Consider the following 23,523-nt stretch of genomic DNA (forward strand, 5'->3'; position numbering starts at 1 on the left):
TGGGTGTGTATCGGCTCGTATATATGTATGTATGTATGTATGTATGTATGTATATACACATGTACTCGTATATTTGTGCCATGTGTGTTCCTGAACAGTCTGTGGCTCCAAAGCGGAGAAAGCGGAGAAACCATCGGGCACCGATGAAAAACCATGAAAATTCCACTCGCCATATTGGACGTGAAGGAAATGGCCGCTGGGGAAAATGGGATTAAAGCGAACGCAGCACTGCTTATTATTCATTTAGGATTAGACAATGCTCAACAGCAGTAAATAATATTTTTTAGATCACCTTTAGAATTCATGCCTAATCGCAGGTGCAAACTGAAAATTAAATCAGAGCATGCCAAATGCTCAATATATTTTAAATTATAGAATATATATTAATCCATAATTTGCTATGTATATTCTCACACTTCTTATCGCACCTAACAATAGCGATTTGTTGTTCACTTTTACTTAGCATACAGATCTATGAATAAATAGTGCTCTCCACGCAGGAAAAATAAATGGTTGCCTACTTTACAGCGTAGCTTCTATTTGGATTATAGTTTGTTATGCGTTTATTAAGGTAAAATAAGGTTGAAGGATTGTGCAACAGGAATACTGTCTGATTTCTTTGAGTTTCGAATATTTGTAAATGTATTTTTGTTTCCGCTGAATAACCAACACGGAAAAACCAAGATGCCCTGAAGAAGAATGCCAGTTATTAAATAAAATTGCGAGTTTAAAAGTACTTTGTCCAAATACTACAGATATCTGCTTATTTTATGTATTTTAATGTATATTAGGATTTCTATTTTCCTTGGGGCCAGACACATGACGACATGCGGAACCAGATGAGCAGGAGGCAACCGGCGGAGCAGGAGCACCCAATGATGAACCTCTATGGCAGCCGAACTCGGAACCAAAACCTCAGCTGTCAAATGATTCGATAAGTAAACAAGTGGAGTAGGGTATAAATGCATAATCGCGGGCGACCTGATTCAGGATTACGAGGACGAAGTGCATCCAGGTGGGCGGCACAGCCAGCATTCTACGCCGCTGGCTTACGTTGTACTCGAAAATCGTGTCCAGTGCCGTTGATTGCAATTGTGTGGACGCAAAGGGCAGCGGAGAACATTTCAATTGGTTTATTGGTTCATACATATTCGAATTTGTACAACTAAATGGGAAACAAGTGGTGCGCTTAGTTAGATGGCAAATTAGAAGACATGCGGGAATGGTGGAAAAACATTCTAGTTAAATGTGCGCTTGTGATTATGAAATTCGTTTATCTAATACTTTGTTCTTGTCTTTTCCGCTTGCACATCCCTTTCGCTGGACGTGTTGGCTTAGCCCATGGCATCCTTTGCACACATCTTATCCATCTGATCGGAGTAGAACGCATTGAAGTTGATGCGGTGCACGAGATTCATGAAGCAATCGGCGGTGTTCTTCTTCGCCATGTTGTTGATCTGCTTGAGGAACGATATCAGCAAGCCGGTGAATTCCAGATCAAAGCGTTTAACCCGCTCCGAAAACGTATCTGCTGGATCCAGCGAGGTCTCCAACTAACAGGGAACAAAGAAATCATAAGTTAGTGGCTGGGAAATACGTATGGGGTGCCACATAAATCGATTAGCTCTGAATTCGGGCGGAACTCTAATGAACGTCCATTTAAATTCTACCCGAATTTAGGCTGCTTTTGTGGCATCCCCTTTCAAATTATAAGAATAAGTTTATAAGATATATGTATAAGTAACCCGATTTGAATCGGACTTAAGCTATCCAACACAAATTATGTTAAATAATTTAAAATAAAACTAGGTTTTACCAATAGTTCATAAAAAATTCGATTTTTACGTTGAACAATAGTTTCAAGGGCAAGAAAAAATGCATAGAAGAACTCAATAAGTTTTATAATGTCTAAAGTTGTAATTTTCTAATACACTATCATGCAATTAAAGTTCTAAAATACAAATTAAAGCCTTATGTCTAAGTAAATCAACCAAATACAACTTAAAGCTTCAAATAAAGCATTGCATGCAACCCAAATTGGAGATAAAAGGAACAATGCTATTAAAATCGGGGCCACGGAAATGGGTTCACCGATAACGAAAGTGGGGGAGAACACAGGAACTGAAACGAACAACTTGGGTAAGCACAAGCCTACACAATACCTGTGGCCGGTGCAGGCTCTCCTGTTCGGACTCGGAGCTGTCCGCGCTATCGTGGGTGTCACATACCATCGACTTGAGCTCTGCGTCCAGAAAGAAACGCTGCGAGCGCTGCGAAGGTGGGGTTTACAAAGGATTCGAGTTCGAGTTGGAGTTGGAGGCGTTGGCAGGCGGGATAGACATAGAGCATTAAAAGCGGAGCACGGAACAAGGCAAGAAAGTTGTACACGAAAAGCAATTTAGCCGCCTGGTGCAGTTGCACTGGAACTCACCTGAATGAACTCGCAGAACTTCAGGCAGATCTTGCAGAGTTTGAAGATGGCGCGGTTCAGATGCGAGGACTCCGTCAGCATGCAGTTCTTAAGGCACGCGTCGAGGAAGTCCTGGTGGAGACGCAGAACGTTATCAACGTTCTCCACCGTCTTCATCTTTTCGATGAAGATGTGCCAGTTGGGCTCGATTATCTCGATCATCATGTAGTACTCCAGGTTCTGAATGGCATTCATCATACGCTGGCGCAGAGTGAACGCCGAACGGTAGAGCTCAGCCGCTTGCGGCGAGAACTTTTTGGCAATCGAGTTTTCCTTCCAAATCCTGTTTGCGAGAGAAGAAATTGAATTGTCTTGGGTATTGAAGGAGGTATGAAGGGGAAACCCACTTGCAGAGTTGGCGCTCCACGTGCTTGCAGTAGAAGAGCTGTCGGAATAGCATTTGGTACTTGGATATGGCGATGTGGTTTAGCACCAAAGAACAGGGCCACTTCACCTCGTAGGTGAAAGCGAAACACTCGAGGCCGCTTAGGTCGAGGCGGGGCTGTGCCTGCCAGTACTCCTCCTTCTGGTTCATGATCTTGGACATTTGCGTGACCAGGTCGTAGGGCAGCAGCTCGCAGTGCAGATCGTCTTTGTAGGGATCGTTACGGGCCGAGGAGAGGCGGAGCGTGAGCCCCAGCAGGTTCTCTAGCGTCATGGGCAGCACGTGGTCCACGTTCTTGGTCAGCTCGTCCTCGCAGGCGTCCATGAACTGCATGGTGAAGTCGCCTTGGTTGAGCAGCAAGTAACGCTTCACCGACTGTAGGTGACCCATCAGGTCGTTCTCAGTCAGCAGCACATCCAGCAGCATGCGGGCGGCGAAGTAATAAGCGTCGTTAATGACGGACACGTGCCGCTCGCTGGTCGGGTCGAACTCAAGGTGCATCTCCTGCGTGGGCATTACGCGCTTGCCACACTGCCTGATCACATTAAGATACTTGCCGGTGCGCAGGATCTTGTCCGAGTACTTTTCCAGAAACGACGGTATGTGGTCGCGACGCACGTTATAGCGCCTTTCCCAATAGTCGTCGGAATAGTGTTCGGGCAGCTCGTCGCGGTGAATCACTTCGTTGTCCTCCACGAGGAATTCCTGGTTGCGGTCCACGATCACGCCCTTCTGGATCCACATCTGTAGCATGCGCATGTACGGCTCGGCCGCTTTGCGCGCCATTCCGATGATCAGCTGCTGTGCAGCTCGGTCGCCTTCCAGGCGCTTGATCCGCTCGTGCAGGTACGTCAACACTGCGGCATCATGATAATCGCTTAGCTGAATGTCCACCAACGAGGTCCAGATCTCCTCCATCACCCAGAGCGTCGGTTGCAGGTAGTAAAGTAGCTTCTGCAATGTTAATCTATGTTGCCGCAGCTCCTGTTCGGCTTGTACGATCAACAGCTAGAGCCGGGAGGGAAGAAAGATCAGTTAGCTAAGCATTTGCCAGGACAAGAATGCATATCCTTACGTAGAAGTCGTGCGTAAGATCCTGCAGTGCCTCATTCAGTGAGTTCATCACCTGACCCTGGCCGTCGGTGGCCGTAACTATCTTCTGCATGCCCATAAAATGGGAGGCCAATGGCAAGATGTCCTGCACCAGCTCTGCCAGCGAGCGGTCGAGCTGCATGTGTATGTCAAAGCCCGTCTCGAACTTGGCCAGGCCAACGCTAGTAGGATCGGGCTGCCGGGGCACCAGGAGGTTTTCACGAACGCCCGTGAGGCAGTGCAGCAGCTCGTCGAGCAGCATATTCTCCTGGCTGGAAATCGGCAGTGCGGCGATCTCAGCCTTTGACAGCTTGTTCCCGTCCACCTTGTAGTAGTCCCACAGTAAATGGGTGCGATACTCATCGGGCACGCCAGTTGGCGTCGCCATGACAGTCGCCGACGACTTTGTGCTGTTGCCCGATCTGCTGCTGAGCCCGTCACTGGCCACCGAGCGGTAGCTGTTCAGGGATCGATCGGATACCGCACTTAGCACACGCTCCTTGATCTGTGTGGGTTGGTTATTGATTATTTGAATGGGCCAAGTAGTTGGCAGCGAACAGCACACTTGGTCTGCACTCACCACACTTAAATCGCCGCGTTCATCCTTGTTCTGTCCATGGTTACGTTGCATTGGACCGCGCCTGACGAAGACTCCGGAGGAAGTGTCGGGGTCAGCGGACTTTTTGCTGTTCACCGGCGTCGAGGTGGGAAAGTCCTGGGCCTGGGGCAAGCTAAGCCTGGAGGATGCCGTATAGTTTCCCGATGAGTATTCCGATATGGCAGAGCGTGCTGATGTGGTTGAGCCTGACGATGTGATTGAGCGTGCCGATGTTGTGGCTGAAGCGGTTGCGGAGTTGACATCCGAGACGGAGTTGAACGAGGTCTTGATTCCATGCGGGGAGCCCATTGTCGAAAGGCTAATCCCACTGCTGCTCCTGGAGGATATGCCGCTTTCGCTGTATCGTTCGACGAACACCAGCAGTGCGTACATGGGATCCTTGCGCTGGAGGATGTCTGCGATCTCCTTGGTCACCTCTACGAAGTTGGGACGGTTCTCGCTGATGGACACCAGCAATTGGAGCAGCTCACAGAGTGGCAACCGTCGTTCACTAGTGGCCCGGAACTCCCGAACGATGGCCTCCGGAGTGAGGGACGATCTGTGGGATAAAAAAGGCCGTAAGCTATTGTGCCAGAGGCGTGAAAGAAGCGGCGCAGGAGCAGCGGCTAGATCGACTGGCCACCTGTGCACTCAATCCACTTACTGCGACTCGCTGATCAAATCGGCGAGCACTTGGCGCAGCGGATCGGTTTTGCTCATCGTGGAGAGGCGATTTACGGTTCCGGGCTTCGTAATTTACAGTTACAGCCGGGAATTGAGCTCTATTTTGAGTGCGCTCTCCTCAATATTTTGTTGTTCTTTTGTGTATTGTTTGAGTGCCGACTGCAACGACAGGGTTGTCATCTGCCGTTTGTAATATTCTAGTTTTTCTGATCCTTGGCCGTTTCGCAATAACAGCTGCTCATTTTAAATTGAGGACTTGCAGCAACTACCAAATCAATTTAAACTGAATTGAGCGGCCCAAGCAACTTGATGCGAATTGGCATCTGTTTGTGTTTAATTGTTGGGATGTGGTGACACTGGTCGCGGGAGAAAAAAGGGGTGCGTTCTGCATCGTTCACACTGCACGACCTACTACTGTGATTTCAATGCCTGAAAAGCTCCAGAAAGATATATATTTTGCTTATACAAAAATCTGTTTAAATTTTTGTTGTGCATGCACTTTATGGGGTTTCTGTTACAGCCTCTAGTTCAAGCCTTTACCAGCGTCTGAACGAAAAATAACTCATGAGAAATCACAACTTATATAGCGATATGTAATTAAACATTTTGATTTAACTTTAATATTATTGTTTTATTTTATCTTAGCTTACTTGTTACTTGTTTAAACGAAAAAGGGTATATTTTGCATATGTTTTGATGTTAAATTGAAGGCGAGTGCCAGTGTGAATACTCCATAGGACCGCTGCGAATGTGACCGTACTGTAAGTGGGGCCGCTCTGCAAAGCGCAGGCGCTGTCCAAATCAGCTGTTTTGCAGCGCCCACAGTCGCGTCCCTGATCTTCTGCAGCCGAAATCCGTGGGCGTTGCACCAACCCCGCCAACGCATAGCAAAGACAACCCACCAAGGACACGGGAGCGACCAACCGGAAGCCGCAGAGCATACGAATCATCACTTCTGGCAAGAGGATAGGAGCATGTTCCCGCACTTAAAGGGCCATGGACAGCGGGTCAACCTGCAGTTGCTGCAGGAGGCCGCCTGCCGCGAGCTGGTGCAGCAGCTGGAGCGCATCGAGGGTTCCAAGGTGATTGTGCTGGACGAGGCCATGATCGGACCGCTGGACTTGGTTACCCGGCCAAAGCTATTCGCTGATAGAGGCATCCGTCTGCTGGCCCTCAAGCCGGAACTCCACCTGCCGCGCGAGGTGGCCAATGTGGTGTACGTGGTGCGCCCACGCGTGGCGCTGATGGAGCAGCTCGCCAGTCACGTAAAGGCAGGCGGACGAGCGGCCGCTGGACGGCAGTACCACATCCTGTTCGCTCCGAGGCGTTCATGCCTGTGCATCAGCCAATTGGAGGTCAGCGGCGTGTTGGGCAGCTTCGGAAACATCGAGGAACTGGCCTGGAACTATCTGCCGCTGGACGTCGACCTGGTGTCCATGGAGATGCCCAACGCCTTCCGCGACGTATGCGTGGACGGTGACACTAGTTCGCTGTATCAGGCGGCAGTAGGCCTGGTGCAGCTTCAGCGGCTCTACGGCCGCATTCCCAAGATCTACGGAAAGGGAGAGTTTGCACACAGGGTATGGGAGAACGCCAAACAGCTGGGCCGGGATGAGCGAACTCTGTACAACGGCGACAAGGGCGTCGTCGATCAGCTAATCCTCCTGGACAGGAGCATCGACCTGCTCAGCCCGCTGGCCACACAACTGACCTACGAGGGGCTTATCGATGAGTTTTACGGCATCCGGCAGAACAAACTGACGCTGCCCGCCGAGAACTTTCCCTCTGACGGAGCCCTCCCTGGAGGCGGAGGCAGTGGCCCACGAGTCGAGGAATCGCAGTCGTTGCTGGGCGACTCCGAGAAAAAGACCATCCTTCTCCACTCCGGCGAGCAGTTGTACGCGGAGCTGCGCAACAAGCACTTCAATGAGGTCACCAAGCTGCTCGCTCGAAAGGCACGAGAAATTCACGTTCAGATGCACGCCACCTCCCAGGACAAGAGCGTGCAGGAGATCAAGAGCTTCGTCGAGAACCTGCTGCCGCAGCTAATGGCCCAGAAGAAGGCCACCTCGGAGCACACGGCCATCGCTGGCCTCCTGCACGAACAGGTGAACGCGGTGCGCTTCGCTGACGACCTGGCCGCCGAGCAGGAGTTCATGGTCTGCGCAGATATCGACAAGCCGAGCGCCTACATTGAGGACCTGATTGCCTGCAAGGTGGAGTTGAATCGCGTCCTGCGGCTCATCTGCCTGCAGTGCAACGCCGCCTCCGGGTTCAAGGAGAAGCTGCTAAACCACTACAAGCGCGAACTGGTCCATGTCTACGGTCTTGAAGTGCTACTCACCATCAGCAACCTGGAGAAATCGGGCCTGCTCCACCTGCAAACGGAGTCGCGGGCTTATAGCGTTCTGCGAAAGGTGAGCGCCAATCCAGCAATACACCCACATTTAGTTATAAGTTATAAGCATCTGAAACATGTGCCTGCGGACACATGTCATCAACGATGTTGCTACATTAAATCCTAATTTCCCCTTGCAGACGCTGCACCTCACGGTGGACGACAATGTCGAAATTGAGCCAAAGGACATCAGCTACGTGCACAGCTTTTACGCTCCGCTGACCGCTCGCCTGGTGGAGCACTCCCTCAAACCGCTGGGATGGCAGTCGCTCAAGAGCCAGATCAACAACCTGCCCGGGCCGACGTTCGAGGACTTCCAGGCGCAGCTGGTGGGCATCGGTGGACGGCACACTGTCACCACAGTCAGCGAGGGATCGCTGCTGAATGTGCCGCGAGTGGTGCTCGTCTGCTTTGTGGGCGGATGCACGTTCGCCGAAATTGCTGCGCTGCGTTTCCTAGCCGCCCAGGAGGACAACAACGTGGAGTTCCTGATTGCCACCACGAAGGTCGTCAACAAACACTCCTTCCTGGACAGCCTGATGAGCTCGTGAGGGCGGCGGCTAAGCCGACTGGAAGCCCATCGCCTGTCCAACGCCCACGGCCTGGCACGTGGATGAAACGCGTCCGTTCCGCTGAAGCCGAGATCAAAAAGAAAGGGCAAGCGGCGCAGCGCGGCAATCGGGAATGCGGATCAGAATCCAGGGTGCTAGGGACGTTGGGAATAGCTCGATTACTAAGGATTCGCCGGCACCCGGAAACCATAAAATATTTATTTTTCGATCGCGGCATTTATTCGTGTACTCTATATATCGTTAAAGAAGCCTGTATATAGATACAAGCATATATTTATGTATACCGAAGTATGTAGTCTTAAGCGAAAAATTCCAAATCCAATTTATTCAAGCTTGGCAATTGTAGGTTTAAGTGCAAATAATTCCAACTTACAATCATACTTGTGCAAGACAAATATTTTCATAATAAAGTGTTTAGTCAATGTTATGCTACATTCTCCAGCGACATATACAGATTACAAAGCTATTTAATCGCATAATCGATGTTCACAATTTCCCGACTAGCCCATTGCTTTTACATGTGTTGCTTGTAAATGGTTATGAATTTATAAATGATGTGAATTTGATCTAACTTGTGTATTTGTGTATGTTCAAAAGCAAAAGCATTGAATGTTCCTCCAAGCTTATCCGTAACTATATCATATATGAAAAGCATTGCATGAAATGGGTGGCTATTTCAGAACATAAACATCCAATATGTTTAAATGAAATTCGTGCTATATGAGTACGGTGCTGTGACAACCAACAGCTACAAAGATCTTTGAGATTTTGGGGATTAGTCTTTTTATAGTGGACGTTTTACCAGTCTCTGCAGATAAGCCAAAGTCAACCAAAATGTGTTATGGTCGAGTTTCGAGTGGGACGATTTGTGTCCGTGTTTTACGAAATCAATATTCTCATATTTATGTGCAAGTCCTAAATGTATATGAAACTGGACATTTTAATGGTGTTTAAGTTATTTTGTCTGAGTTCATTTGACTCGATGTAAATGTAATTTATTGAAATTTCAAATAAACGGAATGCATTCCAAACAAACGATTTGATATTCTTTCTAGAATGTTTGTATCGGTACACTCGACTATAAGAAACCAGTCACTCTGCTGAATGCAGTCCGGAAAAGGATGGAGATGTGCATGAAGCAAAACCTACTCTTAAGTGAATGGTCAGATTTTACCAGTTACGAATCAAGTATACCCCTTAGCTCAACGAACTGGTGGATAGAGCAAACACTGATGTATTGCAATTCTTTAGAAGTATCCATGAAGTTTTCCGTCCTGACTTCCTCGCTTAAAAAGCACTCTTTGAAGACGATATCTAATGGCACCCACATATGTATGCCACTTGAAGTCTGAACTGGTGATTGCCGGTGGATTTTGTAGTGCATAGCTGTTTAGGTATAGACATCCTGCCCAGAGTCCGCTGTCCATGGCCCATTAAGCTGAACACGAACTGCGAGCTTGTGTATTTTTAAATAAGTTTTATTTTATTGACATTGACGTGCATCAATTTAATTGTTATTCGTTTTCCATCTTCAGTTACCGTAATTGCAAAAATACAATTTATATTCATATAATAATTATTACAATAATAAAAAAAAAACAATTTTATAAACATAAAAATATTACATATACTGTGTTCCCCGTGCTTCTGTTTAGCTATCTCTATCTCTCTCGTTTCCCGTGTCCACGTCCACCTTCATTCCTTCATTTCGCTCCTGTTTCCCAAACGCGGGTATATATATCCATATATGGATGGTGGATGCTGGTGGATACTGGTGGACACTGGTGCACCCAGCGTAATATCAACGGAAATATCGAAAATGAGCCGCCCCTCTCTGCCTGCCATTTCGATGCTTCGATCCTTTGATCCTTCGCTCTTTTGCGATCATGGGAGTTGCGTTAAATTTAGTTTAGTTTAATTAATGACTAACGGAAATATATGCTTGCTTTGTTTCAGTTTTTTAGAATTCTATGTGAAACATAATTCTTTAGTGAAATATTATCGGCTGCATACTGTCGCGTTTCCCTCGTGAATGTTGGGGGTTTGTGGGTGTAGTGTTTCCGTGGGTTTGGATCAGATCAACATACATGCGAGTGAGTGAAGGAAAAATCATATTTCCACGTAAACATAATCTTTGAATAATTAAACGTTTTTATGCTTTAATTTTCTATACAATTTTTATTGTTTTGACTAAGCATTTTGCAATTTGCATTAATTAACTCTAAAATAGGCTTATTTTAGTTTTATATATATTATATCCTTTTTGTTATAACAAACAAAACTAAATTAATTGTAAACAAAATGAATCTTTTTGCGTTTTAATATTTGCGGGATTTATAATAATTTTGGCCATAAAACTTATCGTACAGCAAGTAAAATAATAAATTTGTTATTTCTCATTCTCATTTCATTTAAAAAATACTTTTATTTGAATCGAATCGAGTCAAAGTAGAAAAACATAACGTAAACCGAAATTGTTGAACCTAACAACATGCAAAAATGGCAATCGATGTGCGCCTGAACCGAACTGCGAACTGCGATCGCAGCCCCGTCGACTATCAATTGAAAATAACATTTAAAAATCTCGCAAACCCGAGTGCGAAGGCCAACTGAATGATCTATTTCCGCGAGTTTTAACAAATAATACACACCTAATTACTTTCGTGACATTTTTGCAGCGCGAGAGCACAAATATATAAATGGTTAACAAATCAAAATGGTGATTGATTCAGTTATTCGGTAATAATATCAAATTAGACTTTAGATTTAAACACTTTGCCTATCAAAGTTTGATGTTGATCTTTGTTTGCTTGCTTGCTTGTTTGTTTGTTTGTTTGTTGTGTTATTGTTTGTGTATGACATTTATGCTTACATATATAATTATTTATTTATGTTTGTTGTTTTCTCTTTGTTTTGATTGATCTTGTATTAAATGGTTTCAAATTTTAGTATCTTGTTGCCACCTCCGATCGAGTTTCTTTTAATACAAAACTATTGCAGCTTTAGCTTGTTGTAACTTTTAGAAAATACTTGGGTTCTCATGTTTCCTAAGCAACCAATCCGATAATTGATCGCAGTTATGTGTATGGTGTATTGTGTATTCTGTGTTGTGGGTTGTGTGTCGTGTTCCTAGTTCCTACAAAAACATTGCTAGCCAGGACTGTTTCTGCTGCTATTGTTTCTGCTGATGTTTTAGCGGCGATTTCTGTTGCTTGTGTCGGGCTCTAGTTGTTGCTGTCGTACTGTTGGCTTTATAATTTCCATTAAAATTGAAGTAGTTCATATTACTAAACACTTGTTGTGGGGGTTGGCATTGTTGTTGTCTATGCTATAGCGAACCAGCCGGAAAACTTGTTGAACTATTGCTATGGGCTAAACTAATCATTGAACCAGACAGACTTCCCTCCTCATCTGCGTAGGCTTCACGAGATACCTCAATCAGAGATAAAGTGCTGCAGAAAGAAAACATATATGATTAGTTATCTTCTCCTGATTCGCATCGATGTAGATGGTGTTGATTACCTGAAACCTAGGGCAATTGATTCGTTATCAAATGCTTCCAATTCTTTAGTATGCTTCTCGTGTTTCATGCGCAAGCGCTCGGCGCGTTCCTGGTTAAATTGCTGCAACTCGGCGTCCATCTGTGGAAGAGAGGATGTCGATAAGGTCAGACACTACACTCGCCCTGCGGACACGGCAAACGCCCACCTTATTCTCGAGCAGACCTCGCCGCACACTGACGCGGTTCTCGAGCTCCCGACGCTCGCGATCGCGCTGCTCCTGTGCCTGCTTCTTGTTCTTGTTCTGGTAGGCAGTGAGCATCTCCAGCTCGTACTCCAGCTGCTCGTGAGTACGTTGGCACTCAATCACTTGGCTTTCGTCTAGTTTGTAGCTCTGACTTTGGAACATGTCCGCAATGCTTTGCTCGTACTGCAATTAAATGGGTTACGTTAGCTCAATCGAAGATTGGGATGACTTTTACTATGTGCCCCGTGATAAATGAAATTCCCTATTGTGTCCGCAACGCACCTGTTCACCCAGCAGCGTCAGCTTGCGATGCTTCTCTTCCTTAAGCTGCTTAATGACCTCCTTCTGTTGCTCCTTTGGTGTCGTCTGCAGTACTTGGGCCTTGTAGCGTTTGTATTGCTTCGTCTGTGTCTTGCATGTTTCCCGGAACTGCTTGCGTATCTGGAGCTCCTTTTGCTGTTGTGATCAAATTTGTTAGACTCTTCTCCTATCCTCTTCACCGCTGTGCATGCAGTACATACCTTCAAGCTCTTCGGCTGTTGCCTTAGCTCAACCGCATGCTTGCGTACCAGCTCCTTCTTGATGCGGTCCATGTAGTCTTTTTGATTATGCAACTCTGTATCGTGTTGCTTGTTTATCTGCGGTGGCAAATGCGGTTTGTGTGGATGTGAGCTGTGGCTAGAAATTTTGCGCAACTCACCTGCTCCTCGCGCAACTGGTGTACGCTCTTCTGCTGGCGGTACTCCAGCTCCTGTGTCTTTTCGTGGTGCTTAAGAAGCATGGCGTGTGCCTGCTGCAGTTGCTGCTCCTTCTTTCCGAGCTCCTGGAAAAACAAAAGGGTTAGGCCAAGAACTGATTTCCCTACCATGTGGGGTTCGCTTACGTCGCGCAGCTGCTGATCCTCGTGCTCGTGCTGCATGATCATGCGCTTGCGCTTGAACTTGCGCATCTCCAGCTCGATGTACTGCTTCTGGGCCTGGAGCATGCGCTGCTCCTCCTGCGCCTCGTGCTGCTTGAGGTTGTCCTTCTGCGACTGCAGGGTAAGATCGCGCTGCCGCTTGGGCGTCGACTCATCCATGGAGAGCTCCCGCTTCCAGCGCTCCTTGTTCGCCTTGTACTCCTTCTTGCGGTTCAGGTCGTACACCTTGCGGTCGTTCTCCTGCTTCAGCGTAATCTCTTTGTGTAGTTTCTTCTCGGCGGCACTAGTTTGCTTAGCCCGCCTCTCCACATCCTGCTGGTGCTTCGCCTGCAAGCGATCAATGGTTAGTAAGAGTTGCCTTCAGTCAATCTAGTTCCACATCCCACACTCACCTCAAGCCGATCGAGGTCCCTCGTGAAGTTGTGGAGCAGCGTGTCGTACTCCTTGTCCAGGGCCGTCTTGTGCGCCTCCATGTCCACCTTGCACTTCTCCTCCAGCTTGACCAGGTGCGCCTGGTGCTCGCGCCGCATCCGCTTGTAGCCGGACATCTGTTCGTGCATCTCCTCCTGCCGGATCGCGGATGGTGGGATGGCGCACAATGGGGCAAAGAATGCACACATGGTTAGAGGCGTGGAAATGCGAATAGCAGCAGCGGGACCACTACGGCAAATTGTACACTACTTCTGCGACTAACTGTAACTTACAAAACCGCTGCCGAACTCCAGCTCAACCATAACCTCAACGGGCGCAAATCTCGGCCAAAACATTGGCTCCTCGGCCTTCTAGGCTCCTAAGTTTTAGCTACGTATTATTGGGTATTGGCAAAAAAGTTTCTCAAGCGGAATGCGCAATATTTCTACTAGCTTTCCAAACAGCCAACTCAAGCTTAAGCAACTCGAAGCCTGGTTTCTTCTAGTGTGACCCTTTCGGGGATTACGGGGTGGTCTTGTGGATCGCCTTTCAACAGGGTGATCCTTGTCAAGCGTTACAAGGCGATATGCATAGTCCAACTGGAAGGTCAATAATGGCGAACTGGAAGGTGGCACTGCTGTTACACTCAAAGAATACATTTGTGCATTCCAAACAGAAACGACAAGTGAGTTCCGAAAATGTACAATTGTAATTGTGTATTGTGTATTGTTTAAGTGTATTTTCATGCCAGCTTGTTCACATATTTTTGAATAGTGCACGATATTCACAGAGTGCACGATATTCAGAGGAACGCATGACTAAACGAGTTTGTTTTATAAAAAAAAGCGTCTCACTGAATAACTCAGTTAATAATTATTGTAAAATGATATGGATTGCACTTAGAATAGTATATCAGCCCATAGCTTTCTCCAATTTGGCGTCGGCCTTACAAATTGTTTGATTCATTGAGAAATTATTTTTAAATGGAGGCGTTATTGCTGTTCTTGATGTTACAGCAGCACCGAGTTGATTGTTTCTTTGGCAGAATGATATGAGTATAGGGAGAGTTTGTGACAGCGAGGATCAAGAAACAAGGTCAGCACTAATTCTTGATTAATCAGTAAACAACTACTATTAACACGTAAAATATGTGTTCAGTGTAAATATTCAAGAGCTGACAAAGCTCCAAACTGACGACGACATGTTGACATTGATACTGTTCTATGCGCCACTCGTGGCGCGAATGAAATGTGCGAATGAACTGGCATAGCTAGCTACCAAGCACAGAACGAACCTATTGGCAAATTGAGATTGAAATTGCTTACACTTGAGGGACACGGTAACAGATGCGTTTTAAGCCATGAGGGTGTGCCAATGACCAGGGACTGTGGGGTGGTTGGCCGACGAGCGGGGAAAACGAATACAGGTGGAGGCTGGCGAGGATGGGCTGCGGTTACAATGTGATGGCGGATGCAACTGCAGATGCAACAGCAACGGCTAACTACAGTAAGTACATGGTACCGGCAGCGACTGCTTTTAAAACTTTATTTCTCAATTGATCGGCGCCTCCGCTCTGGCTAGGAAATTACACAGGGACAGTGGCGTTTCGGGTCTTTCTTGCTGCCGGCCTTTTGCTGGCTCTCGCTCCGCCGGCTGCCGTCGCGGCAATCGCTGTTGATGTGGTCGCCACCACACAGCTGCGAACAGAAGTTATAGCGCGCCTGTTCGAGGATGCGGGAGGAAAACAATAAACACAACAAAGAGCTTGTAGTAGAGGGCAAAAGTTAGAAGACATGGGGATGGCGGAAGCGTAGCGACGAGCTGGGAGGGGAAATGGATTGGCCAGCCGGCGGATGACTGCCGACCATATTGATGCTGACAGGACGGGTTACACACAAAGGCCGCGCGGTATGGAATGCAATCGGTGCTGGGACCGCGACTTGCAATTGGAATTGGGCATGACCCCGTATAGTGCCCATGGAGGTGGATTATCTATGCTGCAGCCAGGCGACTTCCCTGGACTCACCCCAACGAGAGAGCGCACACAGAAATCTACGGCCAAGGCAGGAGTATTGATAAACGAAACGCGACAACGCACCTGCATGTGCTCCTTTTGCTGCTTGGTCACGATACTGGTGGTGCGTATGGTGGCAAAGTTGTTGGGCCCGTGGTCGTTGACTGCGTTGGAGATGGCCTGTTGCGAGGACGCGGAGCTGGCCGCATACACGGCCGCTTGGGCGGCGGGCGTCGTCAGATAGCGCGGCTGAATGGGCTGCATGCGATCCGCCAGGGGTCCACCGGATGCCGGAGAGCCTCCACCGCTGCCACCGGTCCCAGTGCCTCCGCCTCCCACGTGGCCCATCGCACTCAGGTGCGGCAGAACGGAAATAGGCGGTGGGAGCACTGGAGCAGGCGCTGGTGCCGGCACCACCGAGGCCGAGTTAGTTGGCGTCACATTGTTGTTCATGCTGTGCATTATATTGGGCAGCGGCGGCCGGTTTCGATGGCGCGACGAGTTGCGGGACACGGCTCCGGGCGGAACTGCCTGTCCTTGTTGGCCGCTTGGCCAGCTGGGCGGCGGCTGCTGGTGTGGATGGTGATGGTGGTGCATTGCCGCCGCCACAGCGGCGCTAGCCGCCTGCTGGTGGTGGTGCGCAGCGATATGGTGATGATTCTGGGCCGCAGCCGGTATGGAATTGGATGAGGAGCTCTGCAAGATTAGGAACAAAATTAAGTGAAGGGTGTCTTAAAAGAGAACACGTCCTATGCTCACCTGACTACTGGCTGCCGATACACCCACCGAGTGTATGGAGTGTTCCGAAGTAATACTATTGCTCTTGCTGCTGTCGCCGCCGGCATGGTCGTCCTGTTGGTCATCGGTGTCGCCCACGGCGCTCTCCGTCTCGCAGGTGTCCACCATGAGTATCTTCTTCATCTTGCGGTAGTTGAGGTTGTCCAGCTCGCGCACGGCTGACTTGGTGCGCGCGATCAGCTCCAGCAGCACGGTGTCGGAACGCGGTCGGGTCACGTAGGCGTGGGTCAACAGCTTGCCCGACGAGGGTCGCTCTGCTGGCATCTTCTTGAGGCACAGTTCAACAAAGCTGCAGAACGCATCCGACCAGTCGTTCTTCTGTCGGTGTGAAATCGAATAGGTTTGATAAATGTTTAAAGCATTCAAATTACAGTTCCCTCCTAAAGGTAATTTGCTTTTCGCAGATGGGAATCATAAACACTTTTGTAATCAGAAGAAAGAGACGCGTGTGAACAAATAGGTCAAATAACTTTCGACAGCCCCAATAGTGGGAGGGAAATAAAACAATACCACCGTCATAGCATTTTCAAGAAAAGGACAAATGTGCGATAAGTAAATAAATACTAGAATACTTCAGTTTTGCTGTACGGGCGCACAAGCGATCTCTAGCATCGACAAGGAATAAGAGCTGCGATTGCTACTCACCGGAAGAGTCGGCGACTCATTCTGCGCAATGTGGTAGAGCGCCGACATGGCGTTCATGTTAAAGTAGGGAGGCTTGCGCTCCGCCAGCTCGATGCAGGTGATGCCCAGCGACCACACGTCCACCTTGCCATCGTATTGGCCCTCGTCCATGGCCAGGATCACCTCGGGCGCCATCCAATAGGGCGTGCCGACAAAACTGTTGGCCGGACACTTGATGGCAGCGCTACCGAAATCGGCCAGCTTGACGACGCCGTTGTCCGTGAGCAGGATGTTGCCCGCCTTGATGTCGCGGTGGATGCGGCCCAGCGAGTGCAGATAGCTCAACCCACTGAGCACGCCCAGACAGATGGCAGCGATCTCGTCCTCGTGCAGCGGCTTCTTGTGCACCTCGATGATATCCGAGGCGGAGCCCACGCAGTACTCCATCACCAGCCAGGCGGTCGACTCGCGCAGATAGCATCCCTTGTATTCTATGGTGTTTGGGTGGTTCAATTGGCGAAGGAAGCTATTGTGTATACATAAATTGATTATAAGCCAGTCAAGCGAACGCATGTGTCTGCCGGTGCTTACCGTATCTCTTTGAGAATGTCCTGCCACTTCTCCTGGCTCTGCTTGCCGGTGTAGGACATCTTTTTGATGGCCACGATCTCCTTGGTGAGGTTGCATCGCGCATAGTAGACCGCGCCGAACGACCCATGGCCGATTTCGCGCAGGTCCTCGAAGATTTTCTCCGGGTCATGCTTGTTGAATAGGTCGGCTATTTCCGGATCCTTGAGACTACCAGGTCGTGCCGAAGGCATGGCTGTCTTTCATGCTCTAGCCCAGCTCACTCAGTGGTCGACCTGCGTGCTTTTCCTCGTCTGCAGCTCCAGTTGGCTACTCTGCTGTCTTGAAGTTCTGCGCGGATCGGGTGGGGCGAGAAGAAGACGATTCCGGTTAGTCAGTCACAGTCACAGCCTGCGCCAGTCACTTAGTCATGTTCAAAGGGTCCACATTTTTGGGGATTTCAGGGGGAAGCGCTGAGAATGGGGACCAATCGACTTGGGCGGCACGGGGCGTGGCGGGTATGGCTGGCCCAGTGGGCAGTGGGCACTGTGCTTTTGACAGTGACTGCATGGACAGACCAACGGACGGACGGATGGATGGAAACAGCCAAAAGCCGACTATCATCAAATCGATCAAGTGATTCACGCTCGCTTATACTGTACGAATCATTCAGAACTGTGAATTCCACACGCAGCACGGCCTTATCGCAAACATATTCACTGTTGGCCGTGTCTTTTATGGCCAGGCTATTTTCCTCAACTTGTTACCAACTTGTCAGCTGCTTTTTGGCCAGATTGCGACAGCTGGGAAGTAAGTGGTTTAGGGCATTTGGCAGTCGCCATGACTAACGCCGTTTAGTTTATTGGCTTGGTTATCGAACAAGGAATGAGTGAAGGGGATGCGCACGTGCAGTATGGAGGTTATTTGTGGCCCGGCTGAGCTATCTAGCTATCTAGGTGTAGGGTATGCACACGTGCTGCAGGGTATTCAAGGGTCTTTACGACTGACACACACACACGCGAGCTGACAAGGAGTAACGGCACCAAAGGGGTGCATTTGTCGCCGTTGCGAATCCACACACTACACACATACATCGGAGTGTGCATGTGTGTGCATGCGGAGGCGTTTTGCGGGCGTCTGCGGATATCCGCCGGCTAAAGACGCGGATTTTGGCCCCCGCCGGAGCTCCGGCTTTAAACTATCGCCGCCTGGCAAAAATACTCAATACAATTAGGCCGCTGTGGTGCGGCGACTGCCATTCTTTACTTGCGACGCGAAACAGAAACACGCCTATTTTTCATAGCCACACACTATTGCACAAAGAGCAGCCATGTCGCTCACGCACACACGCGCACGCCGTATATGTATATGTGCGGTTGGATTGCTTGTTGTTTTGCATTTCGGGCGACACAAATTCAATTCAATTCGTGCCTTTTCCGTGGCTTGCTCTTTCGCTCAGCTCCCCGCCACAGGGAATTGTAGTGGAAAACTAAAGAGTTATGCGATTCGGATTGATTTTCAGTTGGTTTGCTGCCTTTTCTTTGGGTGCGGACTCAGCCACACACAAAAGGCGAAAAAAAAACGCACGAAGGCGGTGATGCTGCGCCAGTTGTTGGCTCCCTTCGCTGGCTGCCCGATTTGTGACCGATTACCATGGTTGATTTATGTGTTATGATTAAAATTGGCGTATTTTGCTACACTTTGCAACTGTTTTGAATCGCCTAATTTTGTTTTGCTTGCACGCACACACACACACACACACACGGGGGAGCAGACAAATACACACACATTCGTACGGCCCGATTGGTGCTGTCTCTTTCTCGAAATCAGATGTAGCACTTAAAATCCGCAAATGCGTTGTATTTATTTGGAATTTGTTGGATAAATGATAATACTAAATTGTAATTTTGCAGAATAATCAATTTAATGGGCAGATGGCACACAAGAAATTAGCATTTATTGGCCAAAACGCAAACGCGAAAAAGAACAGTATGCACATACACACACGTATACGAACATACGCATTCACAAACACAGGCACACACGCACACAGGGATGGAGAGACAGTGGAAAATGCATAAATCTGGCGAGGCGAAAAAAAAAACGAATCGAAACGATTGAACTTTTTCCACTGCGCTCGAGGGCTTACATTTGGCAATTAATTAGTGCTTGCTTGTTTATCGGCGCAACTGGGTCTTGCTTTTCGCATCTGTATGCATTTTTCCCTCATGCGTCGCTCTCCCCACGCCCGCTGCTGCTGTTATTGGCCCTGCTGCGACTGCGATTGCGACTGGGAATCGGAATGGGACTGGTAGTGGTAGTGGTAGTGGTACTGCTACTGGGAATGGCAACTATTGCCCTGCACTGCACACGCGTTGCGTTCACGAGTCCGCACTGGCTACGCATCTCGAGTGCCGAGCACCGGATTCGGGGGATCGTTACGTCGCAGATGCACCCATCTACGGCCCGGAAAATTCGCAGCGATTGTCTATTTGCAACTTTTCTTCACCCGTTTCTCTAATTAAATTCCGTAAAGTTCACGTTCACACACCACACAGTGTTACCAGATCGGCCGAGCGGCTTTTCCCCAAAAATGGCCACTGACGGCGCTGTGTTTTTACTAAAAAATCCCTTTTTTAAGCGATATATTTACAAGTGATTTTTATTCGCACTGTTTTATGAAGTAAATTTTTGCAACGGAGTTTCTGTAGTTGAATTTGCTTAATATAATTAGTATTATGACTAAAGTTACGTTTGGCGCCTTTGGATTTTAGCGTATCGATAGTCTATTGAGTGATGTGCGTTGTTAACTATCGTTTGAGAAAAATTAGTTATATTTCAAACATCTGAAGATCAATAATTTAACTTGTATAGAATTCAATTTTTTTAAAACTCAAAAAACCGAAGTTTGAATATCTATGTTGGATAAGTATGGATCATGTTATCATATTTTGAATCACTTGTTAACGACCTAATTCGTCCAGACAAATACCGATACTCATCGAACCAGTTTTGGCGCACGTTTTTAAAAACAAACTATTATTGTCATGACACTGGAGTTATTTGGGAATTTTATATATATAACTACTAACTAACTATTAATTACAGGGCTTGAAGAATACCATCACTCACACAATTTAGCATTTTTTTATTTGAATTTTTATTTACAACTATCAAAGTGGGAATAAAAAAATTGATCCTTATAATTAAAAATAGTTTATGGTCAACTTTAAGCACACTGCAATACATAAGCTATACATCTGTACATATAATATTTCAAAGCTGCGAAGTTAATTTTATTGCCACACGATGCTAAAATGAGAAACTATACCGCTTAGTTATAGAAGTACTGCTGCTGATTGAAAGTCGGGAAGCGATTCTGGTTGCCGAGCTCGAGGGGCGGGAAGTAGCCTTGGGATGATGCGGGAATTCCAGGAGCCCCTGCTGAGGCCTGATCCTGACCCGCATCCTGATCCCGCTGGCCAGCGAACGGTGGCCCAAAGTCATCTTCGCTCTGGTAGTTGACCAAAAATCGCGGAGCACTTGGAGGGGGAGGAGCTGGCTCGGAGCCAGCCCCAGCAGCAGTAGCAGGAAAGGCAGCCGCATCCGGATCCGCAACTGAGTCCGCCTGGGAGCCATCTACGTCTCCGTTGTCCGGGTCAGCCGCCGCCGTCGCCTCCGCCACGGCTCGCGACCTAAAGAAGGTATCTGCAAAGTGTCGGAGAGAACCCAATTGTACGGCAGTTAGTTAAGAGGTTACGTATTTTACCAGTAGGTTGTGCGTACTGATAGATAAGGCGGTCTCCCAGCTGGGCGGGACGCCGCTGTTGAGGATCGGGCTGCTGTGGCCGTGGGCGCGGCCGTGGCCTTGGGCGTGGCGGAGTTGTGGGCGGCGGCGGCGGAGGAGGTGGAGGCGGTGCAGCTTCAGCTGGCGCTGCAGGCTGTGCATCGTAGTCATAGTCGTAGTCATAGTTCGGCGGAGGAGGCGGTGGCGGTGTCGTTGGGCGAGGGCGTGGGCGTACCTGCGGTCGGACGCGTCTAGGCGGTTGCGCAGTCGGCGGCGGAGGCGCAGGAGGTCGTGGTGGTGGAGGATCAGCGTAGTCCACATCGTAGTCTCTGGGCAGAAAGCCGGAACTGAAGAACGGATGCCAGATGGGCTTACGAATGCGTATCGGAGAAGGTGGCGGAGGCGGTGGCGGTGGTGGGGTCGTCGTGGTGGTGGTCGGCGGACGACGGGTGGTCCGTGCGAGATTGGCCTTGGCCGAGGACAACTGGGCGCTCTTGAGCAGCAGGTTCCGCAGGAGCAGGCCAAAGTCCAGGGTGATAGTGCCGCGCTTCTCCCGCGCCACCTCCGTGTCCTGCGACACAGGATCGGCTGAGATCAGCGCCAGGAGCAGGCCCACAAGCAGGGCCATCAACTGCAGACGTAACATCCTCATCCTAACGGATCGATCTGTGTCCGGATCGAAGAGTATGCAGCGGAGTACGGTGTGTGTACCGCTCGGAAGGCCGTTCCAATCAGAACTGGCGCTGGTCAGCGCTGGAGTCGCCCGACTTTACTCCGACGGAGTGCTGCCACGCGGGCCTGGGCGTCGCGGATTAAGTGCCCCAAAGTCAACTAGTTAGACGGGTTAGCTGCGACTGTCCGCCTGGATCTCGTAATCGCAGACCCCGACTGCCGGCGGTTATCAACGAGTTCAGTGCGTGGCAACAATTACTTTTGCACTACTTTTGCTCCAGTTTATAGATCGTAAGTGCAGCTCAAACTATGCATAATGCTTAGCGGCCAGTGCATTTTAAGAGGTGAACTAACACGCACCGTGGGACTGGGCCTCCTGTATCATGTGCCCACATGCCCATAACCATATGCTCGAAGTTATGGTCCTACAACATATAAAACTCCATCCAAACATATTTTCATATATGGCTTATATAGGGGGTTGATATTGTTAAGTATCTGTAACGTCACTTCATTAGTATCTATAGTGTTTAAATAGTTCTATGCCAAGTAGCCATCTATATGTTATAAAACCCTATGATATACCTATCAATAATTGGGAAACTCCCATACTTAACAGTGTACCCAGTCTTATCGAACCGATTCGACAGGTTAGAGGTTGTATAATTGTATAATCAAGAGGCCATACATATACCATGTACCATAAATATACCCAATTTCACCTGAACTTCTGTCAAATCCAATTCCTCAGAACTCATTTCACGACCATCGCAACCATTTAGATTTTGGGTGGCGATAGCGACTGGCGAGCTTAACACCCATCTTTATCCCCACGCGGATGACAGGTGTACTCGATTAGGACAGATTCTACGAAGTACCATACCATATCATACCATGCAGATTGTGGTTACGATGAAGCAGCTATGAGACCAGTGGGGAAAATACGCTGGGTCGATGTGAGTCACGCATTTTGCACATTTTGCGCATTTTTTCGGATCCTGACTGGTTCGCCAAGTTTGTACCACTATGCCGAAATGGGGGCTGTCACGATTTGCTCTCATAATAATATGAATTTCAATTTCAGCCTGGCTGCGGCTGTTGCATTTGATTTTCAAGATATATTTAATCATTTCCAGAGTAATTAACAGCTTTTGGTTTTTTAAGCATTGGCGCAACAATGTTTTCCTTGCTCAGTGCGAATGGACAATGGTTACCTCTCGTTTTCAATTCGCATTCGCATTGAATTGGTGGAAAACCAGTTTGGGCCTTGGATTTTCAGAAAGTTTTGACCAAAGTTTTGACTGTTTTGGCTTGGGTGTTGTGTCAGTTCTGCATGCAAATTAGATGTTTACTGTGCCGGTTCTTCAGGTCTTTCCAAATATGCATTCGCAATAAGTATCTTTATGATGGCTATGAATAATTTGTCCGGTCTTAGTTGAAACTCTCTTGATGTGTTCTTGGATCTATTTTAATCAACTTCTTATAGAAGCACAAACATTGGGGTGTTCCATTTATAACACTTATTCACGCTTCGGATATGCAAAGCTATTTGAAATTAAGATAGGTATCTGATAGTCGGCTTGGGTGCCTAAGGCGTTCCTTCTCGCTGTAACCTTGATGTGTTGCATAACCAAGAAATGCGAATCTGGTCCGAGATTCGTCTAAAACCTGTCTGTGCCACACCCCTCCACTTTTGGCTGGGAACCTAGACGAAAGTGAAAACTCGTTCCAATTTCCATTTCCCACCGATAATCAGACGTAACAAAAGCTGGGAAAACTACAGGA

At 48.2% G+C, this 23,523-nt stretch overlaps 4 protein-coding genes across 7 annotated transcripts; 1 reads left to right on the top strand and 3 right to left on the bottom strand.

The window, feature by feature from the left end:
• Positions 1–1,118: 1,118 nt before the first annotated feature.
• LOC122623214 (gamma-tubulin complex component 2 homolog) lies at positions 1,119–5,545 on the bottom strand. 2 transcript variants are annotated; one of them, XM_043802227.1, is made up of 7 exons: positions 5,210–5,545; positions 4,528–5,104; positions 3,931–4,452; positions 2,818–3,863; positions 2,432–2,753; positions 2,163–2,270; positions 1,119–1,553 (listed from the first exon to the last, which is right to left on the bottom strand). In XM_043802227.1, exons 1-7 carry the CDS (start codon positions 5,263–5,265, stop codon positions 1,335–1,337), a joined length of 2,850 nt encoding a protein of 949 aa, XP_043658162.1. In that variant the 5' UTR covers positions 5,266–5,545; the 3' UTR covers positions 1,119–1,334. The 2 variants fall into 2 exon arrangements, with proteins under 2 accessions (XP_043658162.1, XP_043658163.1); XM_043802228.1 differs by lacking the exon at positions 2,163–2,270 and having other exon boundaries at positions 5,210–5,540.
• Positions 5,546–6,037: 492 nt separating this feature from the next.
• LOC122623576 (vacuolar protein sorting-associated protein 33A) lies at positions 6,038–8,654 on the top strand. Its single transcript, XM_043802806.1, has 2 exons — positions 6,038–7,646; positions 7,768–8,654. Exons 1-2 carry the CDS (start codon positions 6,204–6,206, stop codon positions 8,176–8,178), a joined length of 1,854 nt encoding a protein of 617 aa, XP_043658741.1. The 5' UTR covers positions 6,038–6,203; the 3' UTR covers positions 8,179–8,654.
• A 1,937-nt stretch (positions 8,655–10,591) lies between these two features.
• Positions 10,592–19,823, bottom strand: LOC122623390 (serine/threonine-protein kinase Tao). 3 transcript variants are annotated; one of them, XM_043802527.1, is made up of 13 exons: positions 19,429–19,823; positions 17,304–17,630; positions 16,734–17,238; positions 16,050–16,406; positions 15,375–15,986; positions 13,258–13,431; positions 12,830–13,192; positions 12,647–12,769; positions 12,468–12,584; positions 12,229–12,402; positions 11,908–12,129; positions 11,722–11,840; positions 10,592–11,651 (listed from the first exon to the last, which is right to left on the bottom strand). In XM_043802527.1, exons 2-13 carry the CDS (start codon positions 17,531–17,533, stop codon positions 11,528–11,530), a joined length of 3,120 nt encoding a protein of 1,039 aa, XP_043658462.1. In that variant the 5' UTR covers positions 17,534–17,630; positions 19,429–19,823; the 3' UTR covers positions 10,592–11,527. The 3 variants fall into 3 exon arrangements, with proteins under 3 accessions (XP_043658462.1, XP_043658464.1, XP_043658463.1); XM_043802529.1 differs by lacking the exons at positions 15,375–15,986; positions 16,050–16,406; positions 16,734–17,238; positions 17,304–17,630; positions 19,429–19,823 and adding an exon at positions 13,570–13,816; XM_043802528.1 differs by lacking the exons at positions 10,592–11,651; positions 11,722–11,840; positions 11,908–12,129; ... (3 more) ...; positions 12,830–13,192; positions 13,258–13,431 and adding an exon at positions 13,628–14,997.
• Positions 19,824–20,613: 790 nt separating this feature from the next.
• On the bottom strand, positions 20,614–21,718 carry LOC122624841 (formin-like protein 3). Its single transcript, XM_043804566.1, has 2 exons — positions 21,049–21,718; positions 20,614–20,987 (listed from the first exon to the last, which is right to left on the bottom strand). The coding sequence occupies exons 1-2, from the start codon at positions 21,716–21,718 to the stop codon at positions 20,614–20,616; spliced, it is 1,044 nt and encodes a 347-aa protein (XP_043660501.1).
• Positions 21,719–23,523: the final 1,805 nt, after the last annotated feature.

This window comes from Drosophila teissieri, chromosome X (assembly GCF_016746235.2).
Source record: "Drosophila teissieri strain GT53w chromosome X, Prin_Dtei_1.1, whole genome shotgun sequence".
Lineage (NCBI taxonomy): Eukaryota > Metazoa > Arthropoda > Insecta > Diptera > Drosophilidae > Drosophila > Drosophila teissieri.